At 40.8% G+C, this 18,311-nt stretch overlaps 1 protein-coding gene across 1 annotated transcript; it reads right to left on the bottom strand.

Annotated features, from left to right (window-relative positions):
- Positions 1-4,854: 4,854 nt before the first annotated feature.
- Positions 4,855-17,033, bottom strand: LOC128462705 (proteinase-activated receptor 1-like). The gene is made up of 2 exons (XM_053447965.1): positions 16,759-17,033; positions 4,855-6,480 (listed from the first exon to the last, which is right to left on the bottom strand). The coding sequence occupies exons 1-2, from the start codon at positions 16,835-16,837 to the stop codon at positions 5,309-5,311; spliced, it is 1,251 nt and encodes a 416-aa protein (XP_053303940.1). The 5' UTR covers positions 16,838-17,033; the 3' UTR covers positions 4,855-5,308.
- Positions 17,034-18,311: the final 1,278 nt, after the last annotated feature.

The raw sequence follows: 18,311 nt of genomic DNA, 5'->3' as shown, positions 1-18,311 counted from the left end.
TCTAAGAACCCCCATGCAAGCGAGAGGGCTAGAATACAGATTCCTGTTAACCCCTTAACTACATTACGATATATTGTTAAATTCTGTAGAAAATGGTTTACATGACCATTAGGATGTAATAACATGTCCTATTGTTTTTGCACCCGTAAGCAGGAGATCAGGCCGTTGTTAGACAGCCTGGGGTCTTCCATGTCAGCAGGAACCAGAATCAAACATTAAACGAACGCAAGTTACACTGAAATAATAGAGAATCCCCAATACTTTCATTTTAGACATTTTTGCTGACACTGTGAGTAACGAACTGCTGGAAACAACGTTAAACATGAAGACGTTCCAAAAAAAGGAGACCTCTAAAGTCCTTGCATTGCGGTAAGGCCACATGATCAGTGGGGACCCCAAACGCTGGTGCTGCCAACACTACCTCTCGGGGAGAGGGCGGCCATACTGCTTGGCCAACAGGCTGCTGCCATACTCCATCCATCAGTCCCTCAGTCAGCAGTAAATGGCAGTGTGCAAGGGCTGAAAGGGTCCTAGACTGGTTGACTATCCCCTACTGTGTGGTAGGGGAGTGTGTAAGTATGTTACTGTGTAAAATATATAATATAGTAAGATAAAAGTATAATAAAAATAAAATCACATTTGTGTATAAACAGATTTAAATTTTCACTATGTGAACTGGACTAAAGATAACGTATGCATACCTGGGAACGCTCCGGGTTTGGTGTTTATGAATATGTGTATTTGTGAGTATGCATGATTGTGTATATTTGAATATATAGTGTAGATTTGTATGCATGTTAGTGTATAAATTAATGTAAGCAAGTGTAAAAGAAATACATGTATATAACTATATTCATATTTCCACTGTGTGTACTGGTTATATCCGGTAAATGTATGTGTACATGTAAGTGTGTGTGCTTGTGTTAGATGATGTAAAATAAGGTAAGCAAATAAAAAATTGTGAACAAAAGTAACTTGCTTGCATTATCCCTGATCCTCATCTATAATTTTAGCACTGGGCCTGGAAGCATACATCCGTACAGCTGCTGTAAGCCTTCCCAGAGATTTGATGTTTGCTGCTTGCTTAAACTGACGCACAAGAAGGGGATTCGGTTACAGTACAGAGGAGTGCATGTGCTGGGCATAAGATAATGAAAGCTATATTTCCTGTTTATTTAATGAAGGTCTCATCACTCGTGGTCAGTAAAAGGCATTTGCTATCTCTTTCGTTCTTTTCCTTGTCTTTTTTTGTTTTCTTCCTATCTTTCTTTTATCTTCTTCCTACATCCTTTCTCTCTTTTGCTTTCTACTTTTTTTTCACTCTCATTCTTTCTTTCATTTTTTTCCTTTCTCTTCTCAATTTTCTTTACTCTCTGTACTCGCCCACTTTCCATTTCTTATCTTTTTATTTTTTATTATGCATTTCCGTCCTTTATTGTGTAATTTCTCTCCCGTCTCAATCTCTTTGCTCTTTTTTCTCTACTTCAATTCTTTAGCCACTTCTTTTCCCTTTTGTCTCTTCGCTCCATTTCTTTTCTATCTTATCTCCCCTCTCTTTTCTTTGCACTAAACCAAGCATTTTAGCTGTCACCAGTAAACCATGTCCATGGCCACAAACCTCACAAAGAATTTCGAGGAAATGGCTTAAAAAAGGTGGCAGACCTAATCTCCCGTGATGCTCAGCTACCCAAGTGAGAGATTGTCATTCAATAAAAGTGGGAGCTCTGCATGTTGTCTGTCACGGGGACAAGATGAAGAGAGGGAAAGAAATAGATTGCCCACAATGCCCACTAATCCTTCACATTATTTTATTGATCTATTCATCATATTGGGTTTATGCGCTTCACAATAGCCCTTTATATGCCCTGGGTAAGAAATGGAGACACTGTGTCCAGTGTGTGGCAGCGGGTAAGGAGAAATGTCAGTGCAAACACACATGCACTATTTTTGTATGGGCAAAGGCAACACCAACGCCCCAACAAATTAATAACATTATTTACTCACCACAATTTGAATCATAACACCAACAACAATGACAAAACTAAACACCCAGTAAACATACATTTATTTTAGAGGTGATCAGTTGGAAACAAACATTATTTACAATGTGACTATATTTTAAGCCACTCAGCATACATTAAATACAGAAATGATATATACAACATTCACATACATTCGCATGAATGCAAAAGAGACGTTGACGAAGAGGACAAATTAAAACTTCTCTTTTGTTTTATTTATAAATCGAGTTTATACAATATGAGCAAACAAGGAAATTATCTAGATGTCATATATCCCATATAGCCTAGCTATGGGATCAGGAAACAAATCAATGAAATCTGGGTACTGGAGACCCCATTTCCACTCACTAGAGAGTCCAAAATTGTAAATAAGATCATTTTGGTGGGAGTTTCTACTACAGAGGGGTACAGCAGTTGGGTACGTCCTGCGTACAGCACACCAATCTATTTAAATATATATTAAAAAAATGGAGACCTGGAGTTTAGCTGCCAGAAGATAGAATGGGAACCTGTCCTGAAAAGTAGTAAACTAAATTTACGTTGGTTAAAGCTTCAATAAACATAAAGAACAGAACTGTACTTCTTTTAAACAAATGTTAAATTCACGGCAGGGCTCAGCTTTGGGAAACTGTGAAGGGAAAGGAGGGCTCAGCATAGATAAGGAAATAGCTAAACCACATGTTAAACGTTAGCATTATAATTATATACACATTTTGGATGCACACACTTGCTTATTCTTAGGTTTCACATCTTAAATGGAAACAGCCTTTGCATTTTGTTTTTGCCAGAATATTCTGGTTTTTGGGTATATTCGTATTCCAGTGGGTGGTGCATAGAACTATCCAGTCTTTTTATACATATCGTTCTCGTATAAGTATATAATACACCAGTGGAAACAACACATGGTTTTTGTCCTCTTGGTTTTATTTATTCTGTATTACATATTTCAAAATGCAATTCCACCAACAGAATGCCTTACTTTTGGTGTCCAATACGTTCAATAGTCAGAGAAAGAAACATACAGCAACTAACAAAAGGACAAAATAATTTAAGTATGCACAGGGGAACCGTAAATGTACATTTGTTTTCCGGCAAGTATCCCAGAATGAAGGAGAGCCAGCAAACAAGGTATTTACTGGTATACAGTAAACATTTTACATGACGGAACGATTATAAACAGATGTGATGACTAATACTCCGGGGTAAGCTATACCTACAAAAAACATTAGCTAAGAAGCGGCCATCTGATCCTAAACTGTGATATATTGTTTAATGAGGTTTATTCTATCATTTGTTTGTTTTGCTCAAATACATTATACTATAGCTATATGCGACACACTGATACTCATGTAAACGGATTATAGAACGGTTATATTTATATCTTTAGGAGAAATCATAAAAAGTACAGTCAGAATAACAGTCATTAACAAAATACTACATACACATTTACATTTTTTATTAAACAGCACACATACAGAAATAAAAAGAACATTATGGGTAAATGTTCTACGGCAGCACCCCAGGCATCCTCCGCCGTGGTCGGCATTCCAAATACAATAAAAGGCGCTGTATGCCTTTAAGAAATGGAGCGCTGGGATATGACATCATATGCCAGCATGCCGTGTCTTGAAGGCACACAGAGCCTTTTAATGAAGTCTATAGAGGCTGTGCTGAGCTGGCGTAGCATAAGTGCGGGGCGATCAAGCCTCCATGTTTTGTATTAGGAGGACTGCTGCCCCCCGGAACTGCCGTCCTAGTCAGCCAGATTGCGTACCCGATTCTAAATTGGCCCTTAACTGGTTTTCGGTCAACTCCTAAACCAAGTAGTATTTTTATCTAGATAATAATAATATCAGAGATGAACATTCATCGTTTTAACCTTTTGCCTCCTTCCACTTTTTAAAGTAGGGCTGGGCTTCAACTGAAACCTGAGGTCAAATGTGGCAGAACTAACATCTGTAATGAATTTCTTGTCCTGAGATTCTCAACAATCTCCTCATTCCTTTCTTGCAAAGGCTGCTCGTACCAATCAACAACAACCAGCAACTTACCGATACTGGCTAGGAATAATCATGAAAGACATAAAACAGTCAAAAAAATACAATGCAACTGTAGTGTTTATTGAGATAACTACCACTTTTGTAGCTTTGGTTAGTTTATAGAACTTTTCAATTTAGGATTTGGAAAAAAAATACAGGCGCACTTGGCAGCGGATCTATAATGCAGGACTGGCTTCACCAACAGATTGTCTAGGTGGCCGCCTGGAGCAAATGTTTTAGGGGTTTCGAAAAAAGAAATTTAGCCCACCGACTTATTTTGCAGCAAAAAAATCTAAACTATCACATAGGTATAACCACAAACCCTTACAGCAGTCAGATTAACGAGAGAACCTTTCTGGGAGCGATCACAGTTTAAACTCACAGTTAAATATGTTGTCAGATTAATAGAGGGCATTCATAAACCAGCAGGAATTGCACGTCAAAATAATTTACCAACACTAACATTAAGAAAAACTTTCCGCAGTATACATTTCCGCTAGTCACAGTATCTCAGATTGCTGGGAATTCTGTCCTTGTCCTTGACACAGTAACCAGCAGAATCTTATACAGAGCATCCAATTATCTAGTATGCATCTATGCGATTGTCTGCCAATAACACGGCTACTGCAGACATAGCTTGAAAGAAAGTTCCTTTCCACATCTCGTTGGGCGATAAAGTATATATAGAAAGCTTTGTACACAAAATGGGAGGCTCTTGGATTTTAAGGGAACAGGAAGGTGTTAGTATAGATGTAAAAAATCCAAGCATCAAGTGATTTCTAAAGGCTGAACATATTAAAAGTTAAATGAAATTAAGGTAATTGCCCCATTCTGCAGATTTTTACATCAAAATATGGTTTGAACCCGGTTTTACAACCGGAAGCTCATGAAAAACATGTAGATTGGTCTGTGCTTGCAGACCCATAATATGTACAATGGGAATGACATATATTATTATATACAGAGAGTTTATAGATACTATATTAATATATATGCTATCATTTAGGAAAGTCTCTTGGAATCCATAAAACACATATCGGCTTACTGTGCTATTATCAATGAATTTTACATGTTTTTTTCACTCTTATTCTCTCACCCCATGCCTCATATACAACAGATCTTGGCATTACAATGCTACTTTCACTTCATTGTACACAGATATAGACCATTTTGTACAATCACAAAACAGAGGCGGCAAATAATGTGCCGCTAAAATTACATGCCTATATAATATTTTATGGTCAATATTTAAGTCAAAAGCTTCCGATAGATGCTATTTTTCGCGCTGGTTGAGCCGATGTCATTTTTGACAGCGGTGCTCATGAGGTGACCAGTGCTGCTGCCTCCTGGCTCAGTGACCTTCTTACAGCAGAGCACGCTGTACACATATTTCTGGCACTGAGAGGAGGCATAGTAGTAAATTAGGGGGTCAAGGCAGCAGCTAACACTACTAACACAAGCACACATAATATAGGTAAAATACAGGGACTCCTTAGCATTGATCAAATAATGTGTTAGGAAGATTGCATTGGTTGGCCCAAAACAAATCACAAACACACACAACACGACGACTGCCAGGAACAAAGCGCGTGTCTTCTTGCAAGTGTTCTCTATGTTTGATAAGCTGAGTCTCCTAATAATTCCAATATAGGAGATGGTTGTGGTGATTAAAGGCAAGAAAAAGAAGAGCAAACAATAGACAGAAAAATAGTATACGTAAAATGTCTGTTGGTCTTTCAAGTCTAGCACATCGTGGCAGGTGGTGATGCCCAGTCCAGAAATATATTTAGTTTGCTCGGTTATGAGGAGAGGTACAGTGCCCACTATCGATGTTGTCCAAATGAGAATGCAGACCATCCAGGAACGGCCTACAGTGCGCCAGGAAAGAGAGTGCATTGGGAAGACCACGGCTAGGAACCTGTCCACGCTGATACTTGTCATTAGCTGGATGGAGCAGTACATGTTGCAGTAAAAGGCAGCTGTAACAAAGCGGCACATCCCAGCTCCAAACCGCCAGTTGTTTCCTGAGAAGCGGTAAGCTATTAAGAAAGGTAGAACAGTCACAAAGCAAACATCAGCCACTGCCAGGTTCAGCATGTAAACCACTGCTGGTTTTCGGACTTTCATCTTGGTCAAGAAGATAATAATTGCCATCACATTCAGGGGCAATGCCAAAACGAACACAAGGGTATATACCGAAGGAATAAACTTGGTCAACCATGGGCTGGTGAGATAATATTCTCCTTCCTTTGTAACATTTGTTTGAGATGTTTTCCTTGGACTAAGGCTTCGAGAAATGACAACTTCATTTCCAGATCCTTCTCCAGATTCATCTATGGCATCATCTGGTATATCCTCAAATTCACCATAATCATGAAAACCGTGAAAGCTTTTTATGGTCATATTTAACAAATGAACACCTGAAAATAAAACAGAAAGGTGATTAAGCAGCAAAGACTGACAAACGCATTGCATATGTTATATTTGTCACGTCACAAGACTAAGTATTTTCAGAGAATACATTTCCAGCAAGTACAGGACAATAACACTTGTCATTTTCAGAATTAGTTTACAGCAAACTCTTATATACATTTATACAAAATACATCTATATTGTAACACAGTAAATTAGTTTAAAAACACATACAAGTCCATAAAGATGGCAGAAAACCCCACGTTGAAAACTATGTGTGTGGCAATTGTTTCTTGTCTCCAAAATGGCAGCCTGATTTTCCACTGTATGAAAAATCTATAACTAATCTAACGTATTTGGAATACAAAGTGCTATCTCCAGTGTTGATACTTTAATGGAAACTACAGTATGGATCACTTTTTCCCCCAGTACAGTTACCAGAACCTTTAGTATTAATCCCAGAAGCTTGAAAACTACATTACCAGAAAGCTTGTTCTACTCACTTTACAAATGACTGGTCCGCCATCTCAGCGGCGTTATAGAATCAAGGTTTGTCACAAAGATAAATCTATTTAAAAAGGCCATTCAACAAGCCCTATAAATCAGGAGTTGGCTACATGCAGAAACTTCGGCTGTTGGTGGACACCCTCCATCATTATCAGTCATGGTGGACCAATACTGATGTTATAGCCCAACACGAGCATAGATAGGGTCCCATGTTGCCCAAGTAATAATTAGACAGGACATCCCACCTAGATGTTTCCTGCTGTCAGATGTTGTTGAACAATGTTTACCAGCTAGTAGTAGATCAAACACTGCCACATGTACGTTTTGATAGGTACCAAATAATGTTATAAAAAAAAAAAAAGGCCACAAAAGGTTACTATACAGACATGATGGAAATTACGTAGCTTATCTTTTCCTGTCAAGCATTTACTCTCTAATATAATTAGAACTATTTAGTCATTTACCATGAAAAGTGTTTACACGGAAAGACAAGAGAAATATTTTAAGGCAGGATTCAAGTCATAATGCTAAAATAACTTATTTATCTGGGGAGATTTAGTATACTTACGTGGTGGACATAATTACTTTGGGCGCAAGCCCCCCTCCACTGCCACTCTCATCACTTTGCTTTGCGCCTAAATTGTGCACCTTTTATTGCATCCCATAAAGGTTGTGCCGAGTCAGGATAGTCTTCCATAGTGTAAGTGGCCCTATTGAACAATGATACACCAGGGGGGTCTGATCACCCTAGAGGACTCGTCCTGGACATGCTGTGCTAGGCCTTGCCCTATCTGACCTAAGCCTGAATACACTGCTAAGTATAAGGCAATAAAACTTGTATATGCAACTGTGTTTCAGGGTATTCTCTAAAGCGATTAAAATCTGGAGTCCTTCAGAAAAATATGAAATTGAGACAGATAGAACATATGAATCCTTAAGACACGCATAGACATTATTTTTATTTTAAAACACAATTATTACCATTAGTAAAAAAGCATCTCACCATTATTTCAGCAAATTAATGAATTGATAAAAATAATAGAATACTTCAGCCACTGGCTGAACAAAAGAAGTCCATTCCTTTAGCATTAATGATAATAGCTTACAAGGACTGTTAAGAAATACACTAGCAGTATGATTACCCCAATAAAGATACACTGTATTGTTCCTTCTAACACCGGAGTCATCACCACATCAGCTAACAGATTTTATTTGTTATATGAAAATGTTATATTAATACAACTCTGAATTAATATGAGCAGACCAATCAATGATGACATCATTTATGAACAAAAAAAAAAAAAAAAACAAGAAGATATTTAAAATTATAATAAAAACAAGCCATGTTGGAATAAAACCAGTTCATGCTCCTACTATTAGTCTGAAAAACACAATACAATGCAACTACAATTAATTTTTTTTAAATAAATTAAAGATTGCAAAACTATAACAGCAGATAAAAAATATATTATAGTGTTAATATATTATTAACACTATAATATATATATTATAGTATATATATATATATATATATTATAGTGTTATATACCGTATTGGCTCGGATATAGGCCGCCCCCGTATATAGGCCGCACCCTAAAAGTTTGGTGCTTTTTTAAAGAAAAAGTTTTTTTCTTTAAAAAAGCACCAAAAAAAACATGCGGCCACTCTGCCCCCCCCGAGATATGCTGCCACTGTCCTCCCTCCCCGAGATATGCTACCACTGTCCCCCCCCCGAGATATGCTACCACTGTCCTCCCTCCCCTAGATATGCTACCACTGTCCTCCTCCCCCCCATCACACCCCCCCCCGAGATATGCTGCCACTGTCCTCCTCTGCCCCCCCCTCCTCGACTTACCGGAGCAGACTCCCGGGTGTCTTGCGGGGCTGGCGGGGGACATCTACGCAATACGCGTATGCAACTTCCGGTGCCGGTACCGGAAGTTGCATACGCGTATTGCGTAGATGTCTCCCGCCGGCCCCGCAAGACACCCGGGAGTCTGCTCCGGAAAGTCGGGGGTGGGCAGAGGTAAAACGCATCGTGCGGACGGTCCGCACGATGCGCTTAGACAACCTCCCGTGCCGGCACCCCCCCTGTGGGAAGTGCTGGCAGGGGAGGCTGTCTGAGCGTATCGGGGAGTAGGATGCAGGTCCCCTGCATCGCTGCGGGGGATCTGTATCCTAACCCCGCTGCCTGCCCGGCGCCCGGGACTGCATGTCCCGGGCGTCGGGCGCTAGACCCCGAATATAGGCCGCACCCCCACTTTAAAGACTTAAAGTGGGGGAAAAAAGTGCGGCCTATATTCGAGCCAATACGGTATATAACACTATAATATATATATATAATAATATATATAATATAGTATATTATAGTATTTTTAGTGATGCTCTCCTTGTGATATACAGTCACCATTACTGGCTGAACATCATAGGAACTGTAAACTGTAGACCTCAGCTATTGTAAACTAATGTTAGATACTACTAACGTGGTCATATAATTTGTTCCTATTGATGGGTAACAAACATTTGCCTCCAACAAAGGTAGGCAATGGGGAGGAGGTAAGGAGGTATTATTATTATTTATTGTTGTATATAGCGCCATCAAATTCCATAGCGCTGTACAATGGGTAGACAGGACATAACAAGTAGTATGTAACATAACAAATTGACAGAGACAATAGGTGAGGAGGGCCCTGCTCAAATGAGCTTACAATCTAGAGTATTAGAGTAGGAGAGGGGATACATACATTATCAGAATATACATAGATACACAGCCTTATACATTACAGCATTGTTGCCATCAGTAAATAGATACATAGCCTTATACAGAACCAGGTATCTGTTATTAGTTTATAAATACACAGCCTTTTACAGTAATGTGCCATTATTACTATCGATATATAGATACACAATCTCATATAGTACACCACAGTTACTATTAATACGTAGAGTTATTCAATAGCTACTATAAGTATGAATACATGGCTGTACGCTATAATAATTAATATTAATTGCTGTGAAGGAATGATATTTGCAGATAAATTGCCACCTCTCTGATTCCCTGCCTGAATACTAGAAACTTGTGCCCAATTAAAGGTGCTGTACCATTTAGAAAGAAAAATAACATTAATTGCACTCCTTAGAATGGTAAGCAAATATACCGTAGCAGACCTGTCACTGAGCTGCCATCTTATACTTTATCTGAATGTTTAATTGAGTAAAAATGACTTTTAAGCTTTTTCCGTGTCTATGGCAGCAATGAACCAAAATCTTACTTGACTAAAGAATTATTTTTGGGAAAAGCTTTGGTATGCAGCTGTACTAGGAATTGTGTTTCTAATGCATTTAGTTACAAAAGTATTAAAAAGTTTCAAGCGAAAGCAACTTGCAACTGACGCCCTCTAAAATTGTTAAAGTTACTAAAAATGGGCTTTACTCGAAATTTATTGCAAACCCAACTAACCAGCCTAACCAGTAATGATTGTTTTAAAGCTTGCTATGAGCACATGATCCAAACCCTTGTGTGTTCTATACTGGGACATGAAATTAAGAGACTTATTTATAGACTCAGATGATGAAAAAAATATATCTTTTATTTGTATTGCGCCACCAATTTAGGCAGCACAGCATATGACAAAACTGTAATAGACAGACCTTATACCAGGGGCGTCCTACATGCGGCCCGCGTGAGATCGGCAGCCAGGGCAACCGGGATCACAAGAGCCCTGCTGCTTACCTGTGGAAGGGTCTTTTGTACTGCAGAGGAAGTGGAACCCAGCAGAGTCACGTGAATGTACGTGACATCACATGTCTCTGCTCCGGTCCTGCTTCCTCTGTGCAGTACAGGAGAACGCAGAGGGAGGCCGCGCCCCCTGCTGAAGTCTCTGAGTGTCACAGAGAACGCTGCAGTGCAGGTAAGGGGGTGGGGAGGGTGTTTTAAGGAGAATGCGTGATTGAGGGAATTAATCTGTGAATGAATGAGTATATGAATGAATGAGTGTGTGTGTGATAGCATGGATGGGTAAGTGCTGGAACCTAGGCATGATGGGACTGTGATTGCTATTAGCAATCACACTCCTATCATGCCAAGTCAGCCAGTACATGCTGAAACCTAGCTAGCTGCTCCCCTTGTGTATTGATGCTGCCAGCACTATGGGGTCTGCACATCACTTACAGCCACCCTGTACCAGCATGTACTGGCTGACTTGGCATGATAGGAGTGTGATTGCTAACAGCAATCACAGTCCCATCATGCCTAGGTTCCAGCATTCACTAGGTTAACAATCACACTCCTATCATGCCAAGTCATATTGCTGATTTTTTTTGTCCAATTGTGGTGTGTTACCTACTTTTATTAAAAATGTGGGATTTTTTAATTATTTTTAAAGGTGGGGGGTCATTTTCGGTTTCGGCTAAGTGAACCCTGAATTTTTGGTTTTGGTCCAGAAGTTTCATTTTGGTGCATCCCTTGAACAAATAGAACTATTTCATTTTTAATTATCCTGAATTTGTAGTCACAAAACTTTTCAGGCCCAGAAATCAGTGAGAGGAAAAGTTTTTGTGTCATTTACTTTATTTTAATCTGCATATTTTATTAAAGGCCATATTTTCTCTGAAAAATGAGTGCGGCCCTCGCACATATACAATTCTGATGAAGTGGCCCACTGCAGAAAAAAACTTGGACACCCCTGCCTTATACATTAGGTAACAAGGGCTCTGCTTGCAAGCTTACGATCTAGAGGGAATGAGGTGAAGAAAAACATCACAAGGTATAGAGAAAGGAGAGATAATGTTGGAGTTCTAGCTGAATATGTGGTGCATTTCTCTAAAAAAGTGGGTTTCTGAGATTTTGCTAGGTTGAAAGTTGGAGGTATATATAATTTATATATAATTACAAGAAGTTAAGAGAAAGGATAGTATTTCAAACACACTGTAATGGCTAAGGGGGTTGAGCGTGATGAGGGGGATATTTGCCAGAAAAGGAGCATTCAGCATCCAGATGATGTCATTGCTGTGGAATGCTGTGACGTGTCTGAACCCTGACCCGCTGAATATGGGAATGGGAGCAGTGTTAATGTTATCTAGAATGGGCGCAGTAAAAGGCTTAAATGTTATGTTTGTTATCAGCATATGGCAAACACTAGGACTTTACCCAGCAGTCTGCAAAAGGCTATGGGATCTACTCAAATCCATGTCCCATTCTTCCTGTCTAGAAAAACAGCTGTCTGAAATAGCATAAGTGTTCAGTCTAATGCTTCACATCTGTACCGGCCTCTAGGGAGATATCAGTTTTAGGATTCGGTAATATGGGCAGGCTGGCAATGTCCAAGCCTAAGATGACCAATAAAAAGGGCAAAAGGGACACTAAAGAAATAATAAGGAAGGTTAAAATAAACCGCTTCCAGCTGGGATGGATTTTCCGCTGCAATGTAAATACATTCCGTCGGCACCTTAGTGTCTGGCTACGCTGCCTGCTAAACCGAAAAAGCATTTGGCTGCAATTTGGAGCAAACTCTCTACAATCTTACTTCAAATAGAGAACAATCTGTATTACCGAGTAAGAAATAAGAAAGTTAAAACGTAACAATAAGAATAAAGAAAAAAAATTGAATATACGGGCCAAAAAAGGTTATACCTATATATAATAAGTCAGTATAGAGCCCCACTCCTGCCTGTCAATTACTAAATCTGGCTGATATATATATATATATATGAAGAAATCCCACTGATATTGCTAATCAGTAGCTGTATGCTATCACAGAAGAACCTAATCCTACTTTGTATATCTAATATCGTGTAGTTGCGCTATAAACCTCCCCTTTACACCATAATTCCATCACCTCGTTTACCAATGTTTAATTTAATGTGTTATTTTTTTTACAGTTATATGTACATTTAGAAATATTCTAGAAAAGAAAAAAGGGTTTTTGGAATTATTTTTAATATTTTTGCCATGCGCACTGTTCTATATTAATGGGAACTCTCAGGATTACCCCCAGACCTGATGGTTTTTACAGTCTCAGGGTTTTAGGGCAAATAGGGTGATTTTTAGGGCTAAACAGCCGGAAGTTGAGCATTCATTTAAGTGCTCTTGCTACTAGTAGACCACACCTCAAATCTCTTATTGTATAAAGTTCTTTCACTTAGTCAAAACAGTAATTGTACTTTTTGGTATGTTTAATGGAAATATTTGGTTACAATCCTTAATGAACCTCTACAATGGATACCCTGTAATGGAGCAATAAAGGGTTAATAGTCTGAAGGGCAGCGCATTTAGGTAGGTCCCAGGCATGGTAATATATATATATACATAGTTTGAGAAGCAGGAGAGGGGGTGCTTGGGTGGTCAGCCTTGGCTGAGTAGGCCTAGGGCGGCAGCAGCCCCTCAGCCGCGTAACTCTGAGTCAATAACCCTTTTGGGCCATTAGGCTTCCTTTAGAGGGTCCCATGAGCTGGTTAAAAGAGAGTTCACTGATCTCCCCAACCTATTAATACTATAGAGAACGTTCCAGCCTTACTATATGTCATATTGCACTCAGGATTAAGGAGGGGGTGGCCGGTGGCCATGTCCTTGCTTAGGCCTGGGGCAACACTGAATGTAAACATGTCGCTGTTCTCAGGAATGCATATGTTATTTCTATTTAAAAGTGCTGTTCCTTATACTTAAACGCTGAATTAAACGCTTTTATAACTAAAGCAAGCATTATAAACATCATTCCTTCCTAGTGCTGTTAAATGCCCTTTCCAGAACAAAATCTACAAATCATACAATATATTTTCAGGGGCATGCTTAATTCTCATGTGACACAAAAGCAGTCACTGATTGGTTGCTGTCACAGAAATAGTAGACAATGGTTTTATGTTTGTATTATTAAATGATCAGCAGCCCCCCCCCCCGCTTGTTGTACATCTGCTGCCATTATACAGATAATAATAGTAACAACAAAACCTCAGATACAGCTATAGTGCTTATGATACCAAATAATATTTTAACTATGAGTAGCAGCAATAAAGAAATATGATTAGAATGACAGGGAAGTCTATAGACCACAGTTTCACTATAACATAATAGAACATATATAACATTATATAATAATTATCATATGGTGATGGTATACAAAATGACCATGCAATTATTATTTTAAATAATCATATATTAATAGGATATTCTGCACATTCATTTCAAAAGCATGTAAATCTATAAAAAAATATATATAAGAACACAAATTGGAGATATTTTTTCTTGCACTCCAATTTGCTAGGAAGGCCAAGCCACGGCGCTCATTATAGTATTAAAAAAACTCAAGCTATATATACACCTATATATACACGTGCAGTATATACAGTACAGTGCACTATATGCTGTAACTCTTAATTAAGGACCTATAGATAGATACCGTGTTTCCCCGATAGTAAGACACCCCCGATAGTAAGACGTATCGGGGGTTTCAGAGGGGTCGGCTAATATAAGCCGTACCCCGAAAGTAAGACATATGTCTTACTTTCGGGGAAACACGGGGGATTTGCCGGGTCCGCCACTCTAAGGGGCCGGGAAGTCCCCACCAAGGCCGGCCTTACGTGTCTGCGGCCGCACAGGATTTAAATTAAAACATCGGGGGTTTTTTTTAACTTTATTTAACATCCTCCATGTTAAATAAAGTTTTTTTAACTTTATTTAACATGGAGGATGTTAAATAAAGTTGAAAAAAACCCCCGATGTTTTTATTTAAACCCTGTGCGGCCGCAGACCCCTAAGGCCGGCCCTGGTGGGGGCTTCCCGGCCTCTTAGAGCAGGGCGCCACACTCCAGGGGGCGCGACGGGGGGCGGTCCGCACCGGGTGCCGCTCATCAGGGGCTGCCAACTTGCGGCACCCGGCACTCCTCCAGAGACGGACAGTAATGTCCGCCGCTGGAGGAGCAGGCTCGCAAGGGAGCGGTATCGGAGGTCTTTAACAGACCTCCGGCTCCCTTGAGTGATTTTAAGCCGGGTTCAACCCGGCTTAAAATCACTCAAGGGAGCCGGAGGTCTGTTAATGACCTCCGATACCGCTCCCTTGTGATCTGCGCGGCAACAGCTGTTGTGCGCCGGGGTTTCTTGTCAGATCCCGGCGCACAACACTGAAGCCGCGCCCACCGCTGTCCGTGCCCTCTGAACCAGGAAGAAGACAGAACTGAAGAAGAGGAGCGAAGAGGAGGAAAAGAAGCTGAAAGAAGAAAGGAAAGGTAGGAAAGCATTAAGTGAGAGTGGATTGGTGTATATGTGTGTGTGGATTGGTGTATGTGTGTGTGGATTGGTGTATGTGTGTGTGGATTGGTGTATGTGTGTGTGGATTGGTGTATATGTGTGTGGATTGGTGTATATGTGTGTGGATTGGTATATGTGTGTGGATTAGTGTATATGTGTGTGGATTTGTGTATACGTGTGGATTGGTGTATATGTGTGTGGATTGGTATACGTGTGGATTGGTAGGTGTGTTGATTGGTAAGTGTGTGAGAGTGATGGGTGTTATGCTGTACCATTTCCAATGTCTTTTTCATGATCTAATTATGCTCTAAAAGTACATCATAACTCCCATCACTCTCAATTTTTTCCCAATATAAGACATACCCCGAAAGTAAGACATAGTGGGGCTTTTAGGGATAAAAAGAAAGTAAGACACTGTCTTACTTTCGGGGAAACACGGTAGATAGATAGATAGATAGATAGATAGATAGATAGATAGATAGATAGATAGATAGATAGATAGATAGATAGATATTTAGCAAATAATAATCACCAGAATGTGATGTAATTCAACTGTATAAAATAAAAGTTATATGTATATACTTTAAACCCCAAATACTTTGCAATGTGTTGAGTGAGTTGCTAGTGTTGAGTAATAAGGTATCATACAATAATAATAAATAATGCATAATACAATCAGGCTCTTGCATTTGATTGGAGGGGAAAGAAGTATTACCCTTTTTTAAACATCTGCGAGCTGTCTTATTTATTATTTTTGCTTTATTAGTTGTGAGTCCATCACCCCCACAGAATAGAGGTTCATGAAGTCTGATAGATTGTGAGCTCCTCTCCTTTTGTTTCTAGAAGTTTAAGTTGTTATGAGATGCACAACTTATGTCCTGTTTACCCATTGTACAGCGCTGGGGAATATGAGGGCGCTATAACAAAACAATAAATAATAGTAATGATTACAGTATAGTCAGGCTCAACAAAAGAGGCTTAGCTACAAACAAAAAAAATATTTACTTGCTTAATCATGTGTTTGATTAAATCCCCATTTTAAATGGTTTGCTATTAAATGTTTGGGTTTAAGACCTTTAATGTTCCGTTGTTGAGTTCTGGTGGATAAACCAGCAGATGTGAAGGTAGAAGAGTGACAGATGATTCACCTGTTTGCAGAAAATACTGTGTACAGCGCTCCGGAATATGATGCGCTATATACACCCCAATCACTACTGCTACTAGTAATTTGCCTGTGCGGCACAGAGAGGGTTAATGCCTCACACATTGAAGATCCATACCGGGACATTCACACATCGCCAGATGGCCGATTAAAGGGTAAAACTGAACTTCCGAGAAACGGCGAACAAAAGCCCCCCGAGTCCACCCCAGACCTTCCCCCAGCGCAAGCGGCAAAGATTTAACCCTTCCAACGCTGGCAGGGGCAGCAAGGCTTCTCCGCTTAGCCTGTGCCGGTAACACCACTCCGGCACGAAAAGGGTTAATCGGATAGATAAAGTGGACGCAAATATAACATTACAATCAGGGAATTCCTCACCCTCAGGGTCGCAGGTCACCTCCCCCCAGGAGAAGATCCCACCGAGCAGGGTCAGCGCCAACACTATACCGGGCTCCATGTTCTCTTGCAGAGGGCACAGAAGTCCCACAGTCACCAGTCTGACTGCACCCCGTCCTGATCACCGAGAAAATGCCAGCCAGACGTGAGCTTCGTCCCACAATTCAACTTCCCAGCAGGCCAGCCAGAGACTGCTGAGTCCTCTGTGCACAGGGCTGCAGGCGGCGTGGAAAGTCTGCCTCCCCCTTCAGCAAAGCTCCGGCTTTGTTATCATTTACTGAACAGAGTGAGAAGGATGTGATGAAGGCAGTGGGGGGTTTATCTGCCATCACCACAGCCTCCTCTAATGGAGCAGCCCCTCCTTCAGACCAAAGGAGAGGGACTGGGACCAAGAACAGAGACCACAAGTCCAGGTCACTCTAGGTCTGCCACTAATTGTCACACAAAGCACACAAGCATTATTATTTTAATAATTAGTATTATTACTTTTATTATCCTTTATTATTATTACTTTTATTATCCTTTATTATTATTTTTATTATTATTACCTTTTGTTAATATTATCAAAATTAATTTTAGGGCAAAATCTCTAATTCTTGGTCAACACAAAAAAATATTTGTGACAAAATTAGACATCTGCTTACAAACAGTGGGTTTTAGTAGTGTACTAAATACGGTTCTGCTGATTTACACCACCAGCCAAACCTATAATTTGTGGGCAAGTTGTTTTTTTTTATTATCATTTTTCTATCATATCATCTATTAGTCTTCATTTATCCGCCATAACATTCTGACCACTGACAGGTGAAGTGAATAACACTGATATTCTCGTTGTCATGGCACCTGACAGTGGGTGGGATATACCGTATTGGCTCGAATATAGGCCGCACTTTTTTCCCCCACTTTAAGTTTTTAAAGTGGGGGTGCGGCCTATATTCGGGGTCTAGCGCCCGACGCCCGGGACATGCAGTCCCGGGCGCCGGGCAGGCAGCGGGGTTAAGATACAGATCCCCCGCAGCGGTGCAGGGGACCTGCATCCTTCTCCCCGATACGCTCAGACAGCCTCCCCTGCCAGCACTTCCCACGGGGGGGGGGGTGCCGGCACGGGAGGTTATCTAAGCGTTTTACCTCTGTCCACCCCCGACTTACCGGAGCAGACTCCCGGGTGTCTTGCGGGGCCGGCGGGAGACATTTACGCAATACGCAAATGCAACTTCCGGTAACGGTACCGGAAGTTGCATACGCGTATTGCGTAGATGTCCCTCGCCGGCCCTGAAGACACCCGGGAGTCTGCTCCGGTAAGTCGAGGAGGGGGGCAGAGGAGGACAGCGGCAGCGTATCGCGGGGAGGGAGGACAGCGGCAGCGTATCGCGGGGAGGGAGGACAGAGGATCTCGGGGAGGGAGGGCAGCGGATCTCGGGGAGGGAGGGCAGCGGATCTCGGGGAGGGAGGGCAGCGGATCTCGGGGAGGGAGGGCAGCGGATCGCGGGGAGGGAGGACAGCGGCAGCGTATCGCGGGGAGGGAGGACAGTGGC

This window comes from Spea bombifrons, chromosome 1 (genome assembly GCF_027358695.1).
Source record: "Spea bombifrons isolate aSpeBom1 chromosome 1, aSpeBom1.2.pri, whole genome shotgun sequence".
Lineage (NCBI taxonomy): Eukaryota > Metazoa > Chordata > Amphibia > Anura > Pelobatidae > Spea > Spea bombifrons.
The sequence above is the reverse complement of the archived record's forward strand: the minus strand, read 5'-3'. Positions and strand labels throughout refer to the sequence as shown.